The following is a 17,903-nucleotide window of genomic DNA, read 5'->3' on the forward strand; positions in this document are numbered from 1 at the left end:
CTCCACACAGGCCCAATCAGAGGTGTAAATTCAGCTTACCACAATGCCATATGTTCTCACCTTTGTTCAGCATGTGACTGTATGGAGATGTCTGATGTCTGACTTATCTGGATTTCGGCTGTGTTTCTGTTCTCTGACAGGGTCTTACCGGACGTCCTGGTGATGCCGGTCCTCAAGGCAAAGTTGGACCTTCTGTGAGTGCATTCGTTTGTAACAGCTATAATGTGGTTGTTGTGGCATTGTAAACTATTAGAAATAATCACACATCATGTATCCTCATGCAACATTAAGGGTACTTTGTTTTACAGAACCAGCGAGAGATTTGTAATTTTAGTAATTGTGCTATCAATACATAATAATTTGTAAGTGGTTCATCAAACTGAATTGCAAATTATATTGATTTATCTGGCTGTTATCCGCTGTACCAGCCATATCATGGTCTCCAAATTGGCCATTTAACTCATCTGTATTGCAAAATGAACAGCAACAGATGTATTATAAACACTTTCATATGAAAAAGAGAATTTTAAAACAACATTATGTTTTGAATTTCCAACATACAACATGTTTGCTGCTGTAGGGCTGTATTTCATTCAATCACTGTGGTTTCCTGACAGTGATTAAGCAGTTGTTTCTTTTTTTTTTGACTGACTGAAGGACTGGCATATTGACAGACTGATTATGATTTAGCAATTAAGCTATTCAATCCAAGTCTGCAAGTCAACTCAAATCAATCTAAGTTCTTTCCTCTGGGGTTTGTTTATTTATTCTTTCATTTGTTTTGGAGCAAGGGAGGAAGTGAAAATTTCACCTAATTAAGTAGCAGTTGTATACCTTCAGGCTATACTGGATATTTCCCTGCCAGTTCCTACTCTACCTCCTAACCTTTTTAAAATCAAAGCAATTACTCTGTATTCCACATCTCCAGTCAGACACAAAGTATCATTAAGCATTTTCTGTTGTCACCTCCAGTCTTAGTAACAGTTTACCTGTCTCCATCAGATCCATCTTTTGACAACTACTTTTGACTCCTTAAAGATGTTATGAATGATTGAATATATTCTGTTATTTATTTGCTAAGATTGTGTATTTTGAGTGCTCTTTAACAAAATAGACTCTCCACCATTAGGGAGCTCCTGGTGAGGATGGTCGCCCAGGACCCCCTGGCCCACAGGGAGCCCGTGGACAGCCTGGTGTCATGGGATTCCCTGGACCCAAGGGAGCAACTGTAAGAAATGATGCCAAAAAAAAAATAAATACAAAAATATATTGTAAAGTAAGAAAACGAAAGGTTTTACCAGTATAGTAAAAACTTGTTAATCTATTTTTGGGCCAATAGAAATTGTTTTCCTGTCTTGTTTTTCCTTTCTAATCTAATGTCCTTGGATTACCTGTTCAGCCGAACCTGGAATACTGCTAAACAAGTTTATGCCATTTGATTTGCACCATCACGTGTACCCTCTCTGTTCCCTAAATAGGTGCTAAGCAAGTCAGCAGAGGTCCTGTGACTAACTGCTGCTTTTTGTTTCTATTGTGATTAGGGTGAGCCTGGCAAGTCTGGTGAGAAAGGTCTGTCTGGAGCTCCCGGTCTGAGAGTAAGTTATTCATCTCTTCTGCTTCCAGTAGCCCACTGATAACATCCAAATGTATTTTACAGCTCCTGTAATTCCAAAACACAAACCGGTCTAAAGCATAATTTCATCAGTACCATAAATGAAACAGCTGCTCTGGAATATACGATAAAAAGAAAATTCTCTTTAAACCAGATAATTGCAGACATGATAGTAGTAGTCTGTTTTCAGACTCTGGATTATTAATGAAGTGTTTAATTTATTAAACAGATTAAATTAAGATGAAATTGGGTTTTTTTCGAATATACAGGGTGTAGAGTCTTGCTACTGTGACTCACCACCGATCTACTGTTATTTCTGTAGTTCAGCTTCCACATGAGAAGCATTTTGATAAGCTCAATTGTAGCTACTGTATTAGATGTCTATCTAGTTAATAGCATCACCTTTGGCTTAACTCTTGATATTCATCTATTTGTCCCCCCCTACTTCCTTCTTTTCCTTCCTCTCCTCAGGGTCTGCCTGGCAAAGATGGAGAAACTGGCTCTGCTGGACCCCCTGGCCCTGCTGTACGTATATCTATCTACCCCCATCCCACTCCATATAGCTTTAACACTGATATTATCTTTCCCTTTTCTCAGTCTGCACTAAGAAGACTTCAGTATCTCCATTTCACAGACTGCCTTGACGATAGCTCTGACTGAAAAAAATAGTCCTTGACACAAATGTCTAGACATTGTGAGATGGCATCACTGACTCAAAGACTGTCATCTTGTTTTGAAGATTGTGTTTCAGCGTGGTTATTTAACCTGTGTAACCTATATTAACACTATTAAATGTAAAAGATCAATTACCTGAAATGTTTACTGATATGAGATATTCATAAATGGCATATTATGGTAATATTTTCCCTCTATCATCAACATCAAAGTCATATTTGAATTCCTGACATTTAGTTTATGAGAAGTTAATTGTTATTATGGATTATTTGTTTAGGGCCCTGCTGGAGAGAGAGGAGAGCAAGGACAGCCTGGTCCCTCAGGCTTCCAGGTGAGCCTGTCTGCTTCAACCTTCATTTACATGTTAAAGTGTATTCATGAATACAAAACTGTAATTCTAATGCTTTCTGTGTAGCAGTAATTGTATAGCTGATTTTTTCAATGTCACATCACACAAAAACCACTCAGTGTCTCCCTGGTATTGCACTCAGTTTTGCAAATAAACCCCTGACATACTGACCTGATTTAAAATTCAGCTACATGTTACAACTACATGTTTTTAAGGATTAACCTTAATCTCTTTATTACCACATAAATAGGTAGCATGTGATTTATTGTTGTACATGAATTTGTGTTGTTTTCGGTCATTTCTGATGTAATGCTTTTATTTATTATGTTTTCTGTGTTTCCTACACACAGGGTCTGCCTGGACCACCTGGCCCACCTGGTGAGGGAGGCAAGCCCGGAGACCAGGTGGGTGCACGTTTGATGAAGGCTTATAAATTTAAACTCACTTGGAGGAAATTCTAGAATTATGCTGATATATACTTGAGGAGGAGATGTTTAGTCCACAAGGTTGTTGTGCCTATGTTATTAGAAAGACATGATTATTATTCAGATTACAGCAACTGACCCTCCAGCTACTTTATTCCCTACCCTGACAGTGTTCATGTTCTGCTCCACTATTTCACTAATACAGACCTGCATCCTAAAATGAATGAAATAAGGAACTCTGATACTACCCAGGTTGTTCCTTCATAACCTCCTTACTATTGAATTGCTGCTATTAATTTTCTCATTCATCCTACTATCAAGATCATGTGGATGGAAAAATGCAGCCTCCATGTTCTCCAAATATATTGGAACAGCAATCCTATAAATATCTGGCTCTCACTATTTTTTTATTAGTTAGCTGGGTCACTACTGTAGCCCAATTAAGTGTAACTAATCTATGTATAGTGGTAGTATGATTACTGAGTTCTTCTTTTACAAAAAAGCAGACTTGATTAATCAAATGCAGATTCTGCATATCTTTTCTCCTAACTCCTCTTCTTTTTCTACTTCCAGGGTGTTCCTGGAGAAGCTGGAGCTGCTGGTGCTACTGGACCCAGAGTAAGCTGATAGCCTATTTTGAAACATCACTACATCTTTAAATGACTGATTGTCAGACATGAGACTGATTGTTGCTGTGTCACTGTGCAGGGGGAGCGTGGTTTCCCAGGAGAGAGAGGAGCTGCAGGTCCTCAGGGTCTTCAGGGACCCAGAGGTCTGCCTGGAACTCCTGGAACAGATGGACCCAAGGTAAGTCCAGTTTTTGGTCTTAAAACCATAAAGATTCACATTTTAAACATTTCTCCTCGAGGTATATTTATGCCGATGGCAGTTATGATTCTCTGGCTATACCACCAGTTTCTCAATATATTCTTATTGCATACAGCAGCATTTAATTGAGCAATAATTATCTTAAGTGTTTGTGAGTGAGAGAGACTATGCAGATTCAGGGTTTCTGAGGTGATAAGCCACAAAGATCTTGACATCTAATGTTATCAATTAAATTAGTAGATGACAGCCTAAATAATACCTGCACTTACTAAATTTCTTGCTATAAGAAATATCACCTTTGCTCCCTTTTACAACTGTATTTTGAGTTGAGGAAGAGCTCAAAGCGGCTGCATTTCCCACTCTTGGTTTGTTATCTGGCCAGATTTTAATCCCAGTTCATAGGTTTTCCTCCCCTGAGGTCAGACAGGAGCGGATAGAGGAGATGAGGATTATAGACCTGACTGAGTGTGATGGTGATGGAGGATGGATGAGGAGACAGTTGTGGAGGGTGAAGCAGGATTCTGAGAAAGATGCAGAATGTTTTGCTGCAAGAAACAAATTGTACCTTTGCCCCCTTAAGTAAAAATACAATTTCAATATATTCACAAGCCAAGGCTGTCTGAGCCCTGTGGTTGCAGCTTAATGACTGGAGAGTTGGTGTTTTTATGTCTGGCCTCCAGTCTGAGGCTGTAGCAGAAAGCACTGCTGATAAGCCTGTCATCTTTTAACTAGGAGTGGGCCTGGTGGAGTAATCTGAATTTGCTTCCATTTTCTCTGCTTTGATATTTGGAACTGAGATTGTGTTTTGATACAACTTTAAAGAATATAAGGTAGACCAACCATCAAAAGGGAACATGTGTAATTTGAGATAATTTTTCTGTCTAACACTGATAGGTTAATTAGTTGACTGTTTTTTCATTTTAGATTTTACACTTTTTTAAATTAAATATTTTTCAGGAAAGTTGGTAAAAGTTAATTTTAATCCAGAAAGTGTAATAACCTGTTCAGGTGATGAGCCTTTTTTCACACTGTTCTTCCAGTTTTTTTAATCATGTGATATCCTTGAACAGAGCATGCACAGACAAGATGTGTTTGAGTCTCTGTTGTTGAATCAGTAGATGCATTCTCACTCTGTGACAGCAGGTATCTAAATAAACCCAAAGTCTTAGCAAAAGCAATCTCAAATGTGGCAACAAAAGAACTACTTTGCTGTGGCCTAAAACCCTGACTGCATCAGTAAACATACTGCACCCTGTCACATCTGTAACAGGTGATTACATACTTGTATTCAATATGCAGTAACCTAGGAAGTAGGTTTTCTGTCTGTATCTCAATCCACTGCAGTCATTGTGCTAACCTCTCTACATTTACTTCTGCTCCATAACAGGGAGCCATTGGACCTGCTGGTTCTGCAGGAGCTCAGGGACCCCCCGGCCTGCAGGGTATGCCTGGAGAGAGAGGAGGTGCTGGCATTCCCGGACCCAAAGGAGACAGAGTAAGCCACAGCGTTAATGACTGAATACATTTAATATGTAAAATTTTATGAACTACATATCAAGTTCTATGCTTAAACCTCTGTCAATCTCCATAGGGTGACATTGGAGAGAAAGGACCTGAAGGTGCTTCCGGCAAAGATGGTGCCAGAGTGAGTGATTGTCTTCCATTTTATGTTTCATGACAGCTGATTGTCAGTGCTGTCAGTGTCATGCAAATTCACTTCATCACAAATCAGATCAAATCAGATCATTTTGTTCTTATTAATGTGAGTGTTCATCGTTTTTAGTCTTAAACATCATTTTGTGTTACAGGGTCTCACTGGTCCCATCGGTCCTCCTGGCCCTGGTGGTCCCAATGGTGAGAAGGTGAGCATTATCATTATCATTTTTTTTAAATCTTTTTACTATTGGCACAGAAATGTTTTTTGTTGGTGTTTTTATTTAACATCTTGTGTTTGAATCCTTGCTTTGTCCTTGCATTTCATCTTTGGAACGTGTTAATAATGTCATTAACTCTGTGAATCTGAATCGATAGCTTGATGCAGCTGCTGTCTTTTCTTATAGGGTGAATCTGGACCTGCTGGTCCTTCTGGTGCTCCTGGTACCCGTGGTGCTCCTGTAAGTGTCACTGTTTTTGTTGTTTTGTAAGATTTGGAGATGATAGTTTTAAAATAGAAGTTATGCTATGATGTTGCTAGAATTCAGGAGCTCTTCGTTTTTCAACAGATCACCCACTGCTTTTATGAGTTCATTCTTACCTCTGTTCCTTCCTCTTTCAGGGTGACAGGGGTGAGACTGGACCACCTGGACCTGCTGGATTTGCTGGACCACCTGTAAGTAAAAATATCCAACACTGACCAGTTCTTATCTCTGCAGAAGTCTGAATAACATGACTCCAAGGCAATAGAATAAATGTCCTGACATTTATATATTGATATAGTGACTGAAGGAATATAATGTTCATTATACATTGAAACACTAAATCTAAACCTTATAATAGCAATACAAAGCAGATTAGTGAAATAATAAACACAGCAATTAGTTACTCCTCCAATTCTGACAATGAAAGAAAAACACAAACAAAATACCTTGATAATAAAAAGATGAAACAGAAAAAAACCTCACTGCATGTTTAGCTACCTAGAAAATGAGACTTCAGTTTTAACAGACATATTCCTCTTTATCAAAAAAATACACAAGCTATGAGATGACAGACGTCAACCTGATACAACTTTTCCCATGTCAGACCCCTTTTCTGTAACTATCTGCAAACACTTGGATATCTAATTGCCTTTACCTCTATTTTAGGCCTGAGTGAGACTTTTTTTTATCTTGACTTATGTTTCTGTGGGGATAGATTAGTGTGCAGACAGAAGGAACGTCTTCTTATTACTTATTCATCCATTTCCTCACAGAGGCTCCAGGCGGACAACAAATAAATAAATGTTTTCAATAAGCGGCATCCTTCCAAATTTATTTTCATCAATGTTTTTGTGACTAGAGTTTAATGAGTTTTTTTCAAGGTTGCACTGTGATTAATTATTGAATTTATATCAGAATGAATAACGCTACAGAGTGTCGAAATATGTTTTGCTTCACAGTTCACAGACTGTAACATCACAGCTTAACACCACAGATACTAAGAATAGAGGCTACATAAAACATTAGGGGCTCTTATTTGATATATTGAAATCCAAGTTCAAACCTCCAGACTTTTAATTGTTACTGAAGCAATAACAATCCCAGTTAAGGAAGAGGAAGGAAGGACATGATAATGGTAACATATAGCACAACAGGGTCACTTATAGAGAAGAGTCACAAAGTTAGTCCACTGACTCAGCAATGTAATTTATCTTCATTTGATTTTGATTTCACATTAGCCACCATAAGTTAATGGTCAAACCAGACCAAGTAAAGGCTGAGTCTGTGAAAACTTAGAATGCATTAAAATGAACAAAGGTGTGTTTTATTCCTTACAAATACAATATTTAAAAAAACACGAACAAAATGTAATTTCTTCTTTCAAAAGTTATATGTAGTCTTGCTTTATATGTTCCATGCCAGCCACTCTGGCAAGAAGTGACATGATAATGCTAAATGCTAACATATAGCAGAATAGTATCACCTACTGTATAGAGAGAAGTCATAAATTAGTGCACTGACTAAGCTGACAGTTGATTTTTTTAATCATTTATTCACAAATTGAAACATTTCAAATAGGAGAGAGTTTATTTGAAAGACAGAATGATAAAATTGCTATTTAAATAACAGCAATTAGGGGCCAATTGGTTTGAGGGCATATTAGCAAGACAAAATGACTTAATAGTTGTGAATGTGGGAACTTTGACAGAATGGGAAAGTAGAAATGACAGAGAGGATTAAAAAAGTGAAGAAATTGCAGAATTTCACTTATAGAAGGGTAAATCAAAAGTGAGAAAATATCTCCCTTATTTCACTTTCGCTTAACTTAATTTGTTTGTTGTTTATGGCCGACATATTTCATAATTAATTTCTGTTTTTTTTTCCACCAGGGTGCTGATGGTCAACCTGGAACCAAAGGAGAGCAGGGAGAATCTGGACAGAAGGGTGACGCTGGTGCCCCTGGACCCCAAGGACCATCTGGTGCCCCTGGACCTGCCGTGAGTGTCTCTCTAGACTCTTTTAGTCTGCTGCTGAATCAATCATTATTTTCTCTAGCTTTGCATAAAACCTAAAAAAATTGTGTTTATGCCCAAACCTTGGATGTTTGCCTATTAAAGTTCTGAACATTACATGACAGTATGACAGACACTGACACTGACACTCAGCAGTTCTTATGAGTCACAAAATGTCTAAATGCACAAATCAGCACTAAATTCTGCCTTGTTGAATGTTTGTTGTAGGATTAACATCAAGTTAGAAAGAAAGCTCTCCTTATCACTGATTGCCCCACCAGGCAGAATTAACACTGACTGAGGCAGATAACCCCTCACTGAAGCTAACAGATTTGATAAGGTTATATTGTCTTCCATATAATGTATCACAGCTATCAGACAGTGAGGTACATTATGTTTTCTGTTGCAGGGTCCTACAGGTGTTTCTGGACCTAAAGGTGCTCGTGGTGCTCAGGGACCTCCTGTAAGTGACCTTTTGAAAACCTATTTTTCCTTTGCAAAGTGTATCTCTTTCAATTAATATTAAATATTTTGTCATTTTACTCTTTACAGTACAGTAGCACTAAAGAAAACAACATTTTGTTGACCATTTTTTGCATTGTCTAACTGAATCTACCCACTCTCTCTCAGGGTGCCACTGGTTTCCCTGGAGCTGCCGGTCGCGTCGGACCCCCTGGCCCCAATGTAAGTTAATTCCCCTTATATCTCAACCTTCATTCATCATTCAAAATTATAGTTATTGTTATAGTTACCATTCTAAGTTTGGACGGCCTTTTACATACCCATAATCATATTCAGATCAAACCTCTCTCTGCATTTTACTGCCGCATAGGACACACCGGTGTGTAAGACGCACCCCACTTTTCAATAAAAAAATGTTGCGTTAAAGGTTTTTTTATACACCAGTTTTTACAGTATGTTACAAGTACCAGGTGCAGCAGAACAGATACAACAATGTTTTTTCTAAATGTAACCTGAGGTCTTTTTAATTGGCACCTGTAAAACACTTGCTGTTTCTGTTGCAGCACCTACGCACTCCCAAAGCAGTAGGCTATGTCTCTGACACAGTTGGAGTTCTTGTAGTTTGTTTAGAATTTTTTAGACTTGCTGTATTGTCAGAAAAAGGCTGATACTGTAAGAGTGTAAGTATGAGATATGTGTTGCTGACAATTATTTAAACATGCACATTCTCAAAATAATCAACATAATAAAAAACTATCTATCAATCTAGTCTATGCAATCATGATGTGTGAATATATTTGGGTATATGGGTTTTTGTATATGGCAGAAATTATATGTGATGTAATGTTATTCTATGAATGTGATTTCATTTAATGTATGCGATACAATCCTCCTTGTGTGTTCTAGGGTAATCCTGGACCTGCTGGTCCTGCCGGCCCTCCTGGTAAAGATGGACCTAAGGGTGTGAGAGGAGACGGTGGACCCCCAGGCAGACAGGGTGATGCTGGGCTTCGTGGTCCCGCTGGGCCTTCAGGAGAGAAGGGAGATGCTGGAGAGGATGGTCCCCCTGTGAGTGTCATCCTTTTATAATATCCTATCATATACTCAAGGCACTGCTGGGTTTCTACAAGATCTGTGACCTCTTAGGCTTGTGGTTCTGAAATACCACTCCAGTCACGAGCATCCACACACATATTCAGCCACTTCCTTTCTCTCTTCTCTATTTCTACATATATATATAAATAACAGTTAATACTCCTGTCATTGCCCCTCACCAAAGCATTGGCAAAAGAACTGGAGTTGCCCCCCTTACAGCTGCCCACTGCTCCTAGTGTGTGTATATAGGATGGGTCAAATGCACAAGATCAATTTCCCCTCATGGATCGATAAAGTACTTCTTCTTCTTCTTCTTCTTCTTTCTTCATCTTTTTCTCTTCAGACTGCACATATCTCCTTGAACACCGTCAAGGTGAACATAGGTGTTCATTTTAGAGAGAAGAAAATGATTAAATGTGTTAGTTTTCTACGTTTCTGTCGACTTTTACGTGGCTCTGTCAGCCCAAAGAGCCAATTTCATCAGTAATGGACAGCACACACTCCATTAATACACAGAGCTGTCAGTGTCCATCACTGACTGTAATAGCAGACCCAGACATATGACAGCACAGGTCAGAACAAGCCCAGTGACAGACTGATGACAGGACCCCAAGCTTTTCCCTAGCCTGCACGCAGCACTACACACACCCCCGTCATAAACAAAGAATAATAATGATAATACTAAAAATACCTTTATATAGCGCTTTTCAAAACATGTTACAAAGAGCTTTACATACAATTTAAAAAGACAAACAGTGATAAAATACAATGAAAGATAATAAGAATAGTAAAAATGAATAAAACAAATTAAAAGATATGTCTAAAAGAATGAGTTTTAAAAAGAGACTTAAAAGAAGACAGTGTGTTAGCTTCCTTGATCTCTTTCATCAGGTCATTCCACAGCTGAGGGGAAAATAGAAAAGGCTAAAGACCCACCTTTAGTTTTAAGGTTTGACCGAGTAATGGCCAGGTGTGACCTACTAGAAGATCTCAGGTTGCATTCATGCATATGGGGGGATCAGCTATATATTATTATATATAACCATCTATGAGTTATCAAGTCATCATCATTTTAAAATCAATTTTTGAATCAGCTAAAGTTTATTGAGATTTTGTTGTGTGAGATATAACTGCATTTCAGTAATCTAACGGGGAGGAAATTAATCCCTGAATTAATGTTTCTAAGTTCTTTACAGATAAAAATAACCTGAATTTTGAAAAATGTCTTTAATGTTTAGTTGGACAACATGATTGGACAACAGAATTAATATGTCGGTCGAAGTGATAATCAAAGATAACAGAGAGGTTTCGACATGAGTTAATGTTTGAGAGGGAACCGAGATGGGAGGAAATGTAGTCCTACGATGAGTGTGGGCCTGTGATAATAGTCTCAATAATAATATCAATTTGACACCATCCAGATATTGATATTTGCAGTGCACATGTGGCAGTTGTTTAACTGACAGGTCTCATTAGTGTCACATGAAGAGATATAAGTGTATATGATCAGCATAGAAATTGTAGCTGGTATTGTGTTTTTTAATAATATGACCAAGTGGTAGCATGTAAATGGAAAATAGTTAGGGCCCAATAATGGATCCCTGTGGAACTCCATATTTTAGCTGTACTGAAACTGGTTGATGATTCCCAATTTCAACACAGAAATCAAGACAGCAGGTGGAGTTCTTCATTTTGGCAGTGGACTCAGTTACATTTTAAATAGTTAGTTTATCAAATTAAGTTAAAGTACAGTTGGTGCTAGGAGGATTGGGTTCAGAGACAGGGCAACAAATTAAATATTGTTCCTGATGTTTTTGATTTTGTAAGAAAAAAAAATGGAAACTGTTCACGTTTGTCAGTGGATGGTCATATAATAGCAGGCTTAGGCTCTAGGCTTGTTTAAATAAAAGTAGCCAGGAGGCGACGTTTCAACCAGTGGCAATGTCATATCATATTGCCAACCAAGACTCAGTAACCATAAAAAAGTCAACATTATAGGAATTAGTAAAATCATCACAAAAAAACGTTTGTTTCCAAATGACTGTAAAATAAAGAAGCTGAAGTTGATGCTCAAAGATGGAGAGAGAGGTGCTAAATTGGACTGGCTTTGAATATGAGTTAGAATTTTGTGATTGGCAGATCTGTAGGAGGGAGGGTTGTAGGGCCTGTGGTTTATAATTAATGGTATATTGGCTGTTAATCAACTATCAGATAATGACAAGCCCTGTCAAGATAATGACATTTCACAGACAATTGCATACTTAAATATGAAAGTAGCTACAATGTTGAGCTGAAACCTTTCTCACCCATAGATTACATATATGAAATCTTGAACCATGCATCAACACATCAAAGTCTGTATCAGCTCAACTGTGTATCTCAGGTGTCATTTAGAGTCAGGCGTTTATTGTGAGCATGGGTTAAGGGAGCTTTCACCTTGTGGCAAAGTGGCCTGTGGAAGTGTCGATGAAATAGACGAGAGGGAGGTGATGGAGAGATCGATTTTTATCTGTGTTGCTGCAATTTGGAGCTGTAAAATCCCAGGTGGAGCTAAATGACAAAAGATATAAATCAGAAGTCTTTGTGAAAGTAAAGGAAGAGAATGACTGAAACAGAATAGCACAAAATAAAGAACAAAACACAAAATAAACCTATTGAAACACAACTATAAAGATGGCTAGCTCTAAATTATGTTGTATTAAGCACGTGTCAATAAACAATAACACTTCTGACCAAAAAAAGTGGTTTCCCTTTTGTATTAGTGACTGTGCTGATGTACTATAAAAGTACTATTTAAAGGAATGGTTTAAATACACATATTTCCTGCTAAAAGTTAAACGAGAAGATACATGTAATATTTCCCTCAAGTCTCTACAGTAAATTCGACCTAGTAGCTGATTAGCTTAGCTTATCATAAAGACTGGAAACAAGGGAAAACAGCTAGCCTCGCTCTGTCCAAAGCTACCTAATAGCACTTTCAAAGCTCATTAATTAACATGCTTTATCTAATTTATTGTACAAAACAACATGTTGTGGTATTATTGGTTACTTGACAGGCATATTTCCCAAATTATCAAAGGTTCCAAAAAACAGTTTAATTTTTCAGATTTATTAATTTATTTAACTTTAATTCACTATTTGGTTTCATATTTTTGGTTCTGGTAATGCAGGCTATGTGAGTTACTTTTGTCATACAGTATATTGTGTCATAGAGTAATAAGTAAGCAAGTATAATAAGTAATAGATTATTTCATTAATTAAAAAAATTAAAAAACACAATTATGAAGTACTACCAAATCTTGACCATTGGTATATTTAGCACACATTATTTTTGTTTTCAGCCTCTTTTTATTCTCCTCTCAGGGTCCCCTAGGTCCTTCAGGTCCTCAGGGTTTGGCTGGCACACGTGGTATTGTGGGTCTACCTGGACAGCGTGGTGAGAGAGGTTTCCCTGGTCTGCCTGGACCTTCTGTAAGTATCTCAATCTTGACCAAATCAAATACTTTAATGTACAAATTAGGGCTGAAACTAACAATTCTTTTCACCATGATGAATTTGTTGATGAATTTGTTGTTGTTGTTTTTTTATTATTAATTATTTAATTTATGAAATGTCAGAAAATAGAGTGTCCACCCTTTGCAGAGTCAAAGGCGGTGTGTTTAAATTGCAGTACAAAACCAAAATATATTACATTTTTAATTTTATAATTGAAAGAGGAACAGCCACTGCTCACTTTTGAAAAGCTGAAACAAGCAAATCATTACCAGTTTTGCTTCATAGGTTATTAGTTAGAATTGATGTCTATTATTTTCTTTCAGTCGATGCACTTCATTACAAATGGAGCATGGAGTTCAGTCTCCTACACCTTTTCAACATGTTTCCTTTTCACAGCTGCCAGTTAAAATAGTGTTTGTCAACCTTAAAAATATAAAATGGGCTGTTAACCAAAAACCAAAACTACCAAAAACTATTCAGGAATCTGCTTTCATCACATAGTGTCTAATGTTTTTTCATTCAAAAGAAGGCAGACAGCTTCTGGGCTGTCATTCTGATGTGTCCAAATCAGATCACAATCAAATCAGGGTCTCACATGAGCCTAGGCATTTTTCCATTTGCTTCCATGTGATGTACAGTACGACATTTGACAGGAAAGCTCCCCAGATTACATCTCACACTATTTGATCTGTGACATGAGCCATGTCCCCTGTTTCAACATCTCAGTGGGCATGTCCTTATCGTTAATTATTCATCAGTATGCATGAAAGGGATGCCAAGAAAGCAGCGGGGATGCCAAACTCCACTAGGAATATTTCAAGCAGAGAATATGATTCAGTTTGAAGTTTGAACCGCAGTTACAGTTTTCTGTGATGATTGATGGCAGCACATTAGCTTTACTGATACCAATATTTCTGGATTGAAGCTGCTCTTTGCCATTATTTTGTCACAGTCTATACTGTATAGTCTTAATTTGACCCAGTTTCAAATACATTAAACAGATTTTCAAAACTTATGAGGATGAAAGCCTGTATTTCATATTATAAGCATTCAATTAGTTGATCGTCAAACTATTTTGATAATCAATTAATTGTTAATTAATTATAGTTATTTTTTAAGAAAACATTGAAAAAATCTCTCTCTGAATGAAATATATGTTGGCTGGGACAAAAGGACATGAATTGAGGACGTCTGACATTTTATTGACCAAATGATTAATTGATTAATCGAGAAAATAACAGATTAATCAATAATGAAAGTATAACTTAGTTGCAGCCTTACATTCTAAATTATCATAGCCTTTAAGCCTATGTGTTGCATGGGTGTAGGTTTGGTGACCATTTTTAAACATTGTTACCTGATGAAGATCCAAATAGGATTGAAATGTTGTGGTTTGGAGTCGGTGTGCAGGTGATGTTTTTCATCCATGTTCCACAAACATCTCTAAAACCATTGACCAACACCAGCTTCTTAATACATTTAAGAACATTAATAGGCTAAGCAGCCATAAAAACATTCTGCATTTAATGCTGCTATATATCTGGACATCTTTTCTGATTGATCCAGTACCTAGAGTATGTGACTGGTCAAATTCAATTACAGAGTGTTTGTTTTTCGACTTTAATTTTAGCAGGTCTTGAGGGCAGGATTAAGAAGGTTTCATTGCTGATTTGACAGAATGCCTCCAAAGATGCTTGTTCAATAAATGATAATCAGATAATGTCCTCATTTCTGTCTGAGGACTTTCCTGCATACAAATTTAGAGGTTATAATTAGCCTGACATATTAGCAATAGTTTGCACTCACAGTGATCTAAGCATGTCTGTGTTCACTGGATTGTTTCCAAAAACAACGATGCTGTGTGATATAACAGTAAAACTGTAATATATAATTATAGAGGTGTGAATAATTGCACCAGGGGGGGAAACCCATGATGAGTTGTATGTCAAGGTAATTCATGATATCACTTTTGTAGTAATGAGTCCTTTCCTCTCAGGGTGAGCCCGGAAAGCAAGGAGCTTCTGGTGGCCCCGGAGACCGCGGACCCCCTGGACCTGTTGGACCACCTGGACTCACTGGACCAGCAGGAGAGCCTGGCAGAGAGGTCAGAAAATGGCCAACACACAGCATATTTTTGTGCACATCTGCCACCTTTTATTTAGTCCTGTTTATATCAAATTATTTAAATGACAAATTTATGGTCTGGAGGCCATGCACTGCTATTTTCATCATGTACACATTTGTATTGTATTTACACATAAATATTAATGGATTTAGTTTTTGTTTCATTATAAAGCTGATTAGTATTCAATAGGACATCTGTCTTGATGATGGATGCTATTAACACTTCAAATCTTTCTGTCTGGCAGGGCAACCCCGGATCTGATGGACCTCCTGGTAGAGATGGTGCTACTGGAATCAAGGTGAGAAAAACATAATCATGCTACAACAAAAACACAACAGTAGGTCAACCTGTCTGTTGTGCTCAGGTGTCCTATTTCACTCTTCAGTGGTGAAGGATGCTCCTGTAATTACAACTTGCTGTACCTATTAGTTCAAGGCTCCCTTTTCAAGTGTGCTATTGCTTAGGTTAGGGATTATTATGATTTATGAATATTCTTCATGATGTTTTATAAGTAACTATGCTACACATGATGTGAAACTGCCTTTAAAATGATGGAAATGCTGCAAAGGCTATATATTTTAATAAAACACTCATCTAACTTGATGTTTGATATCATTGTTTACTATAACAGAATAGTACTTTTTCACTTGACACACCTTTTTACCTTTAGCACATCGTTTAATTGCATTTTAATTAAATATATGCAGTCATTTATGTTTGCACATAGCAGATAATTAAATTTTACACAATATGTGTAAATTTCACTAGCTCAGTCAATGTTCCTGTGTTCATAGTTTCCCTGTCATGACTGCTTGTGCTCTCTGTGCTGCAGGGTGATCGTGGTAACACTGGTCCTGTTGGTGCTCCTGGTGCTCCAGGCGCCCCTGGTGCTTCTGGCCCAGTTGGCCCCACCGGCAAACAGGGAGACAGAGGAGAGTCTGTGAGTACAAGAAGGAACTGTCAAAAAAACAATATGATGTTTTCCTTATACAATTGGGTGTTTCTAGAAAACTTAAAACTAAGTAGTGATGTTTGTTGAGTACTGTTAAGTAGAGCCTGATAGCCTAAAGTATATCAGTATCACAGAGTTATATAGGCAACTTTTTTTTCCTGTGTTTTTTTTATTTATAGTAACTTATAAATGAATTCCCAGTGAAGTTTACTTGTAATTTTATACAATAAAGGTTATAGTTAGTTAGTTTATAGTTAAACTGTAAAATATCATGCCTCCATTTCATATCTTTGTCATGTGTCATGTGTTTGATAATCACATTTGAGGGATCATTTCAAAAATATGAGATTATGTATATATTCTGTATATGTAAGATTATTGGCTGACATAACGATATCATTTTTTTACTCCCTTATATCAGTATTGACACCGGCCCCAAAAATCCACTATCAGTCAGGCTCTACTGTTAAGTAAAGAAGTCTATAAAAGATTGATGTTTCACCTGCTGGAAATTAGCATATTGTCTGATAGCTCTTGAGTACAGAGGAGGATGCCTCAAGTGTTTCATCATCCCTGAATAAATGACCTGTTCTTAAAGTGATTCTTACTCTATCTGCTCCTAAAATGTGAAACTATACAACATCTTATTCCAGAGGACATATTTGATCCTATGGTTTACCAGAGTGTTTGGGAAATTTCACTCTCTTCTTCAGATGAACTAATGACCTAAATACAGGTCAATATGGGAACAGGTGTGTTGTTGAACAATATCTAAAGCAAAAACAGAGCCAAAGGGACACAGAGGTGAATGGAAACAGACTGTTAAACAAATAAAAGTAGGAAGATGATAACAACCTATACTGAAATAAAACATTTACTCTACATTTTAACAAATTATTAAAAGATACCATAACTATCAATAGTATCTGTCCGTTCAAATGGCACTGTGTTTCCATTGTAACAACACTTCCTTCTTTTGTTTCCCTTTTTCAGGGTGCACAAGGACCTTCTGGACCTCCAGGACCTGCTGGAGCCAGAGGAATGCCTGTATGTACAGTATATTTCTGAACACATATACATGTAATGTACTAACAAAATGAAGACACAAATAGTGTATCTATTGCAAAAGTAAAATGACTTGGCAGTCTTGGCAGTCAGTCTGTGTTTTGTAAGACAAAAGTGTGAAGTTCTGAATTACATTATAGCTACAAATACAACATAAAAGATAAGTGAAATTACTGTGAGTTTTTTCTAATTAGGATGTTGTCTACTTGTTCTCAGGGACCCCAAGGACCCCGTGGTGACAAGGGTGAAGCTGGAGAGTCTGGTGAGAGAGGACAGAAGGGACACAGAGGCTTCACTGGTCTGCAGGGTCTGCCCGGACCTCCGGTAAGCATCCAGACTGAATATGAATCTATTTGCGTCCAGACCTTTGTACAGTGGTCTAATGCATTAATATGATCCCTGCTCCGGTTACAGCATATTCCTTTATTTATTCTTTTCATAACTGATAGTATTGTATTTCATTGCTTTAATTAGTTTAAGAGTATGCATAAATGTAGTGATCTGTTTTAGGGTCAATCTGGAGACCAGGGTGCTACTGGACCTGCTGGACCTTCTGGACAAAGAGTGAGTTTAAACGTTACCAAGATACTTATTTATAATTACAAAATAAAAAAACTAGAATATCATTAACTCTAAAATGAATGAAATGAGTGTGTTCCCATGCAGTGTC

General features: G+C 37.4%; 1 protein-coding gene across 1 annotated transcript in view; it reads left to right on the forward strand.

Moving 5' to 3' along the window:
* Positions 1–17,903, forward strand: part of col2a1b (collagen, type II, alpha 1b) — a 47,387-nt gene that overhangs the window by 26,116 nt on the left and 3,368 nt on the right. The window contains exons 26-49 of the mRNA XM_053315052.1: positions 141–194; positions 1,130–1,228; positions 1,542–1,595; positions 2,084–2,137; positions 2,565–2,618; positions 2,987–3,040; positions 3,635–3,679; positions 3,770–3,868; positions 5,277–5,384; positions 5,481–5,534; positions 5,698–5,751; positions 5,950–6,003; positions 6,165–6,218; positions 7,917–8,024; positions 8,449–8,502; positions 8,670–8,723; positions 9,408–9,569; positions 12,960–13,067; positions 15,088–15,195; positions 15,461–15,514; positions 16,049–16,156; positions 17,162–17,215; positions 17,450–17,557; positions 17,744–17,797. Of these exons, the coding sequence (XP_053171027.1) occupies positions 141–194; positions 1,130–1,228; positions 1,542–1,595; positions 2,084–2,137; positions 2,565–2,618; positions 2,987–3,040; positions 3,635–3,679; positions 3,770–3,868; positions 5,277–5,384; positions 5,481–5,534; positions 5,698–5,751; positions 5,950–6,003; positions 6,165–6,218; positions 7,917–8,024; positions 8,449–8,502; positions 8,670–8,723; positions 9,408–9,569; positions 12,960–13,067; positions 15,088–15,195; positions 15,461–15,514; positions 16,049–16,156; positions 17,162–17,215; positions 17,450–17,557; positions 17,744–17,797 (1,809 nt within the window). The remainder of the gene's footprint in view (positions 1–140; positions 195–1,129; positions 1,229–1,541; positions 1,596–2,083; positions 2,138–2,564; positions 2,619–2,986; positions 3,041–3,634; positions 3,680–3,769; positions 3,869–5,276; positions 5,385–5,480; positions 5,535–5,697; positions 5,752–5,949; positions 6,004–6,164; positions 6,219–7,916; positions 8,025–8,448; positions 8,503–8,669; positions 8,724–9,407; positions 9,570–12,959; positions 13,068–15,087; positions 15,196–15,460; positions 15,515–16,048; positions 16,157–17,161; positions 17,216–17,449; positions 17,558–17,743; positions 17,798–17,903) is intronic.

The sequence above is a fragment of the Scomber japonicus genome, chromosome 3 (assembly GCF_027409825.1).
Source record: "Scomber japonicus isolate fScoJap1 chromosome 3, fScoJap1.pri, whole genome shotgun sequence".
Taxonomy (NCBI): domain Eukaryota; kingdom Metazoa; phylum Chordata; class Actinopteri; order Scombriformes; family Scombridae; genus Scomber; species Scomber japonicus.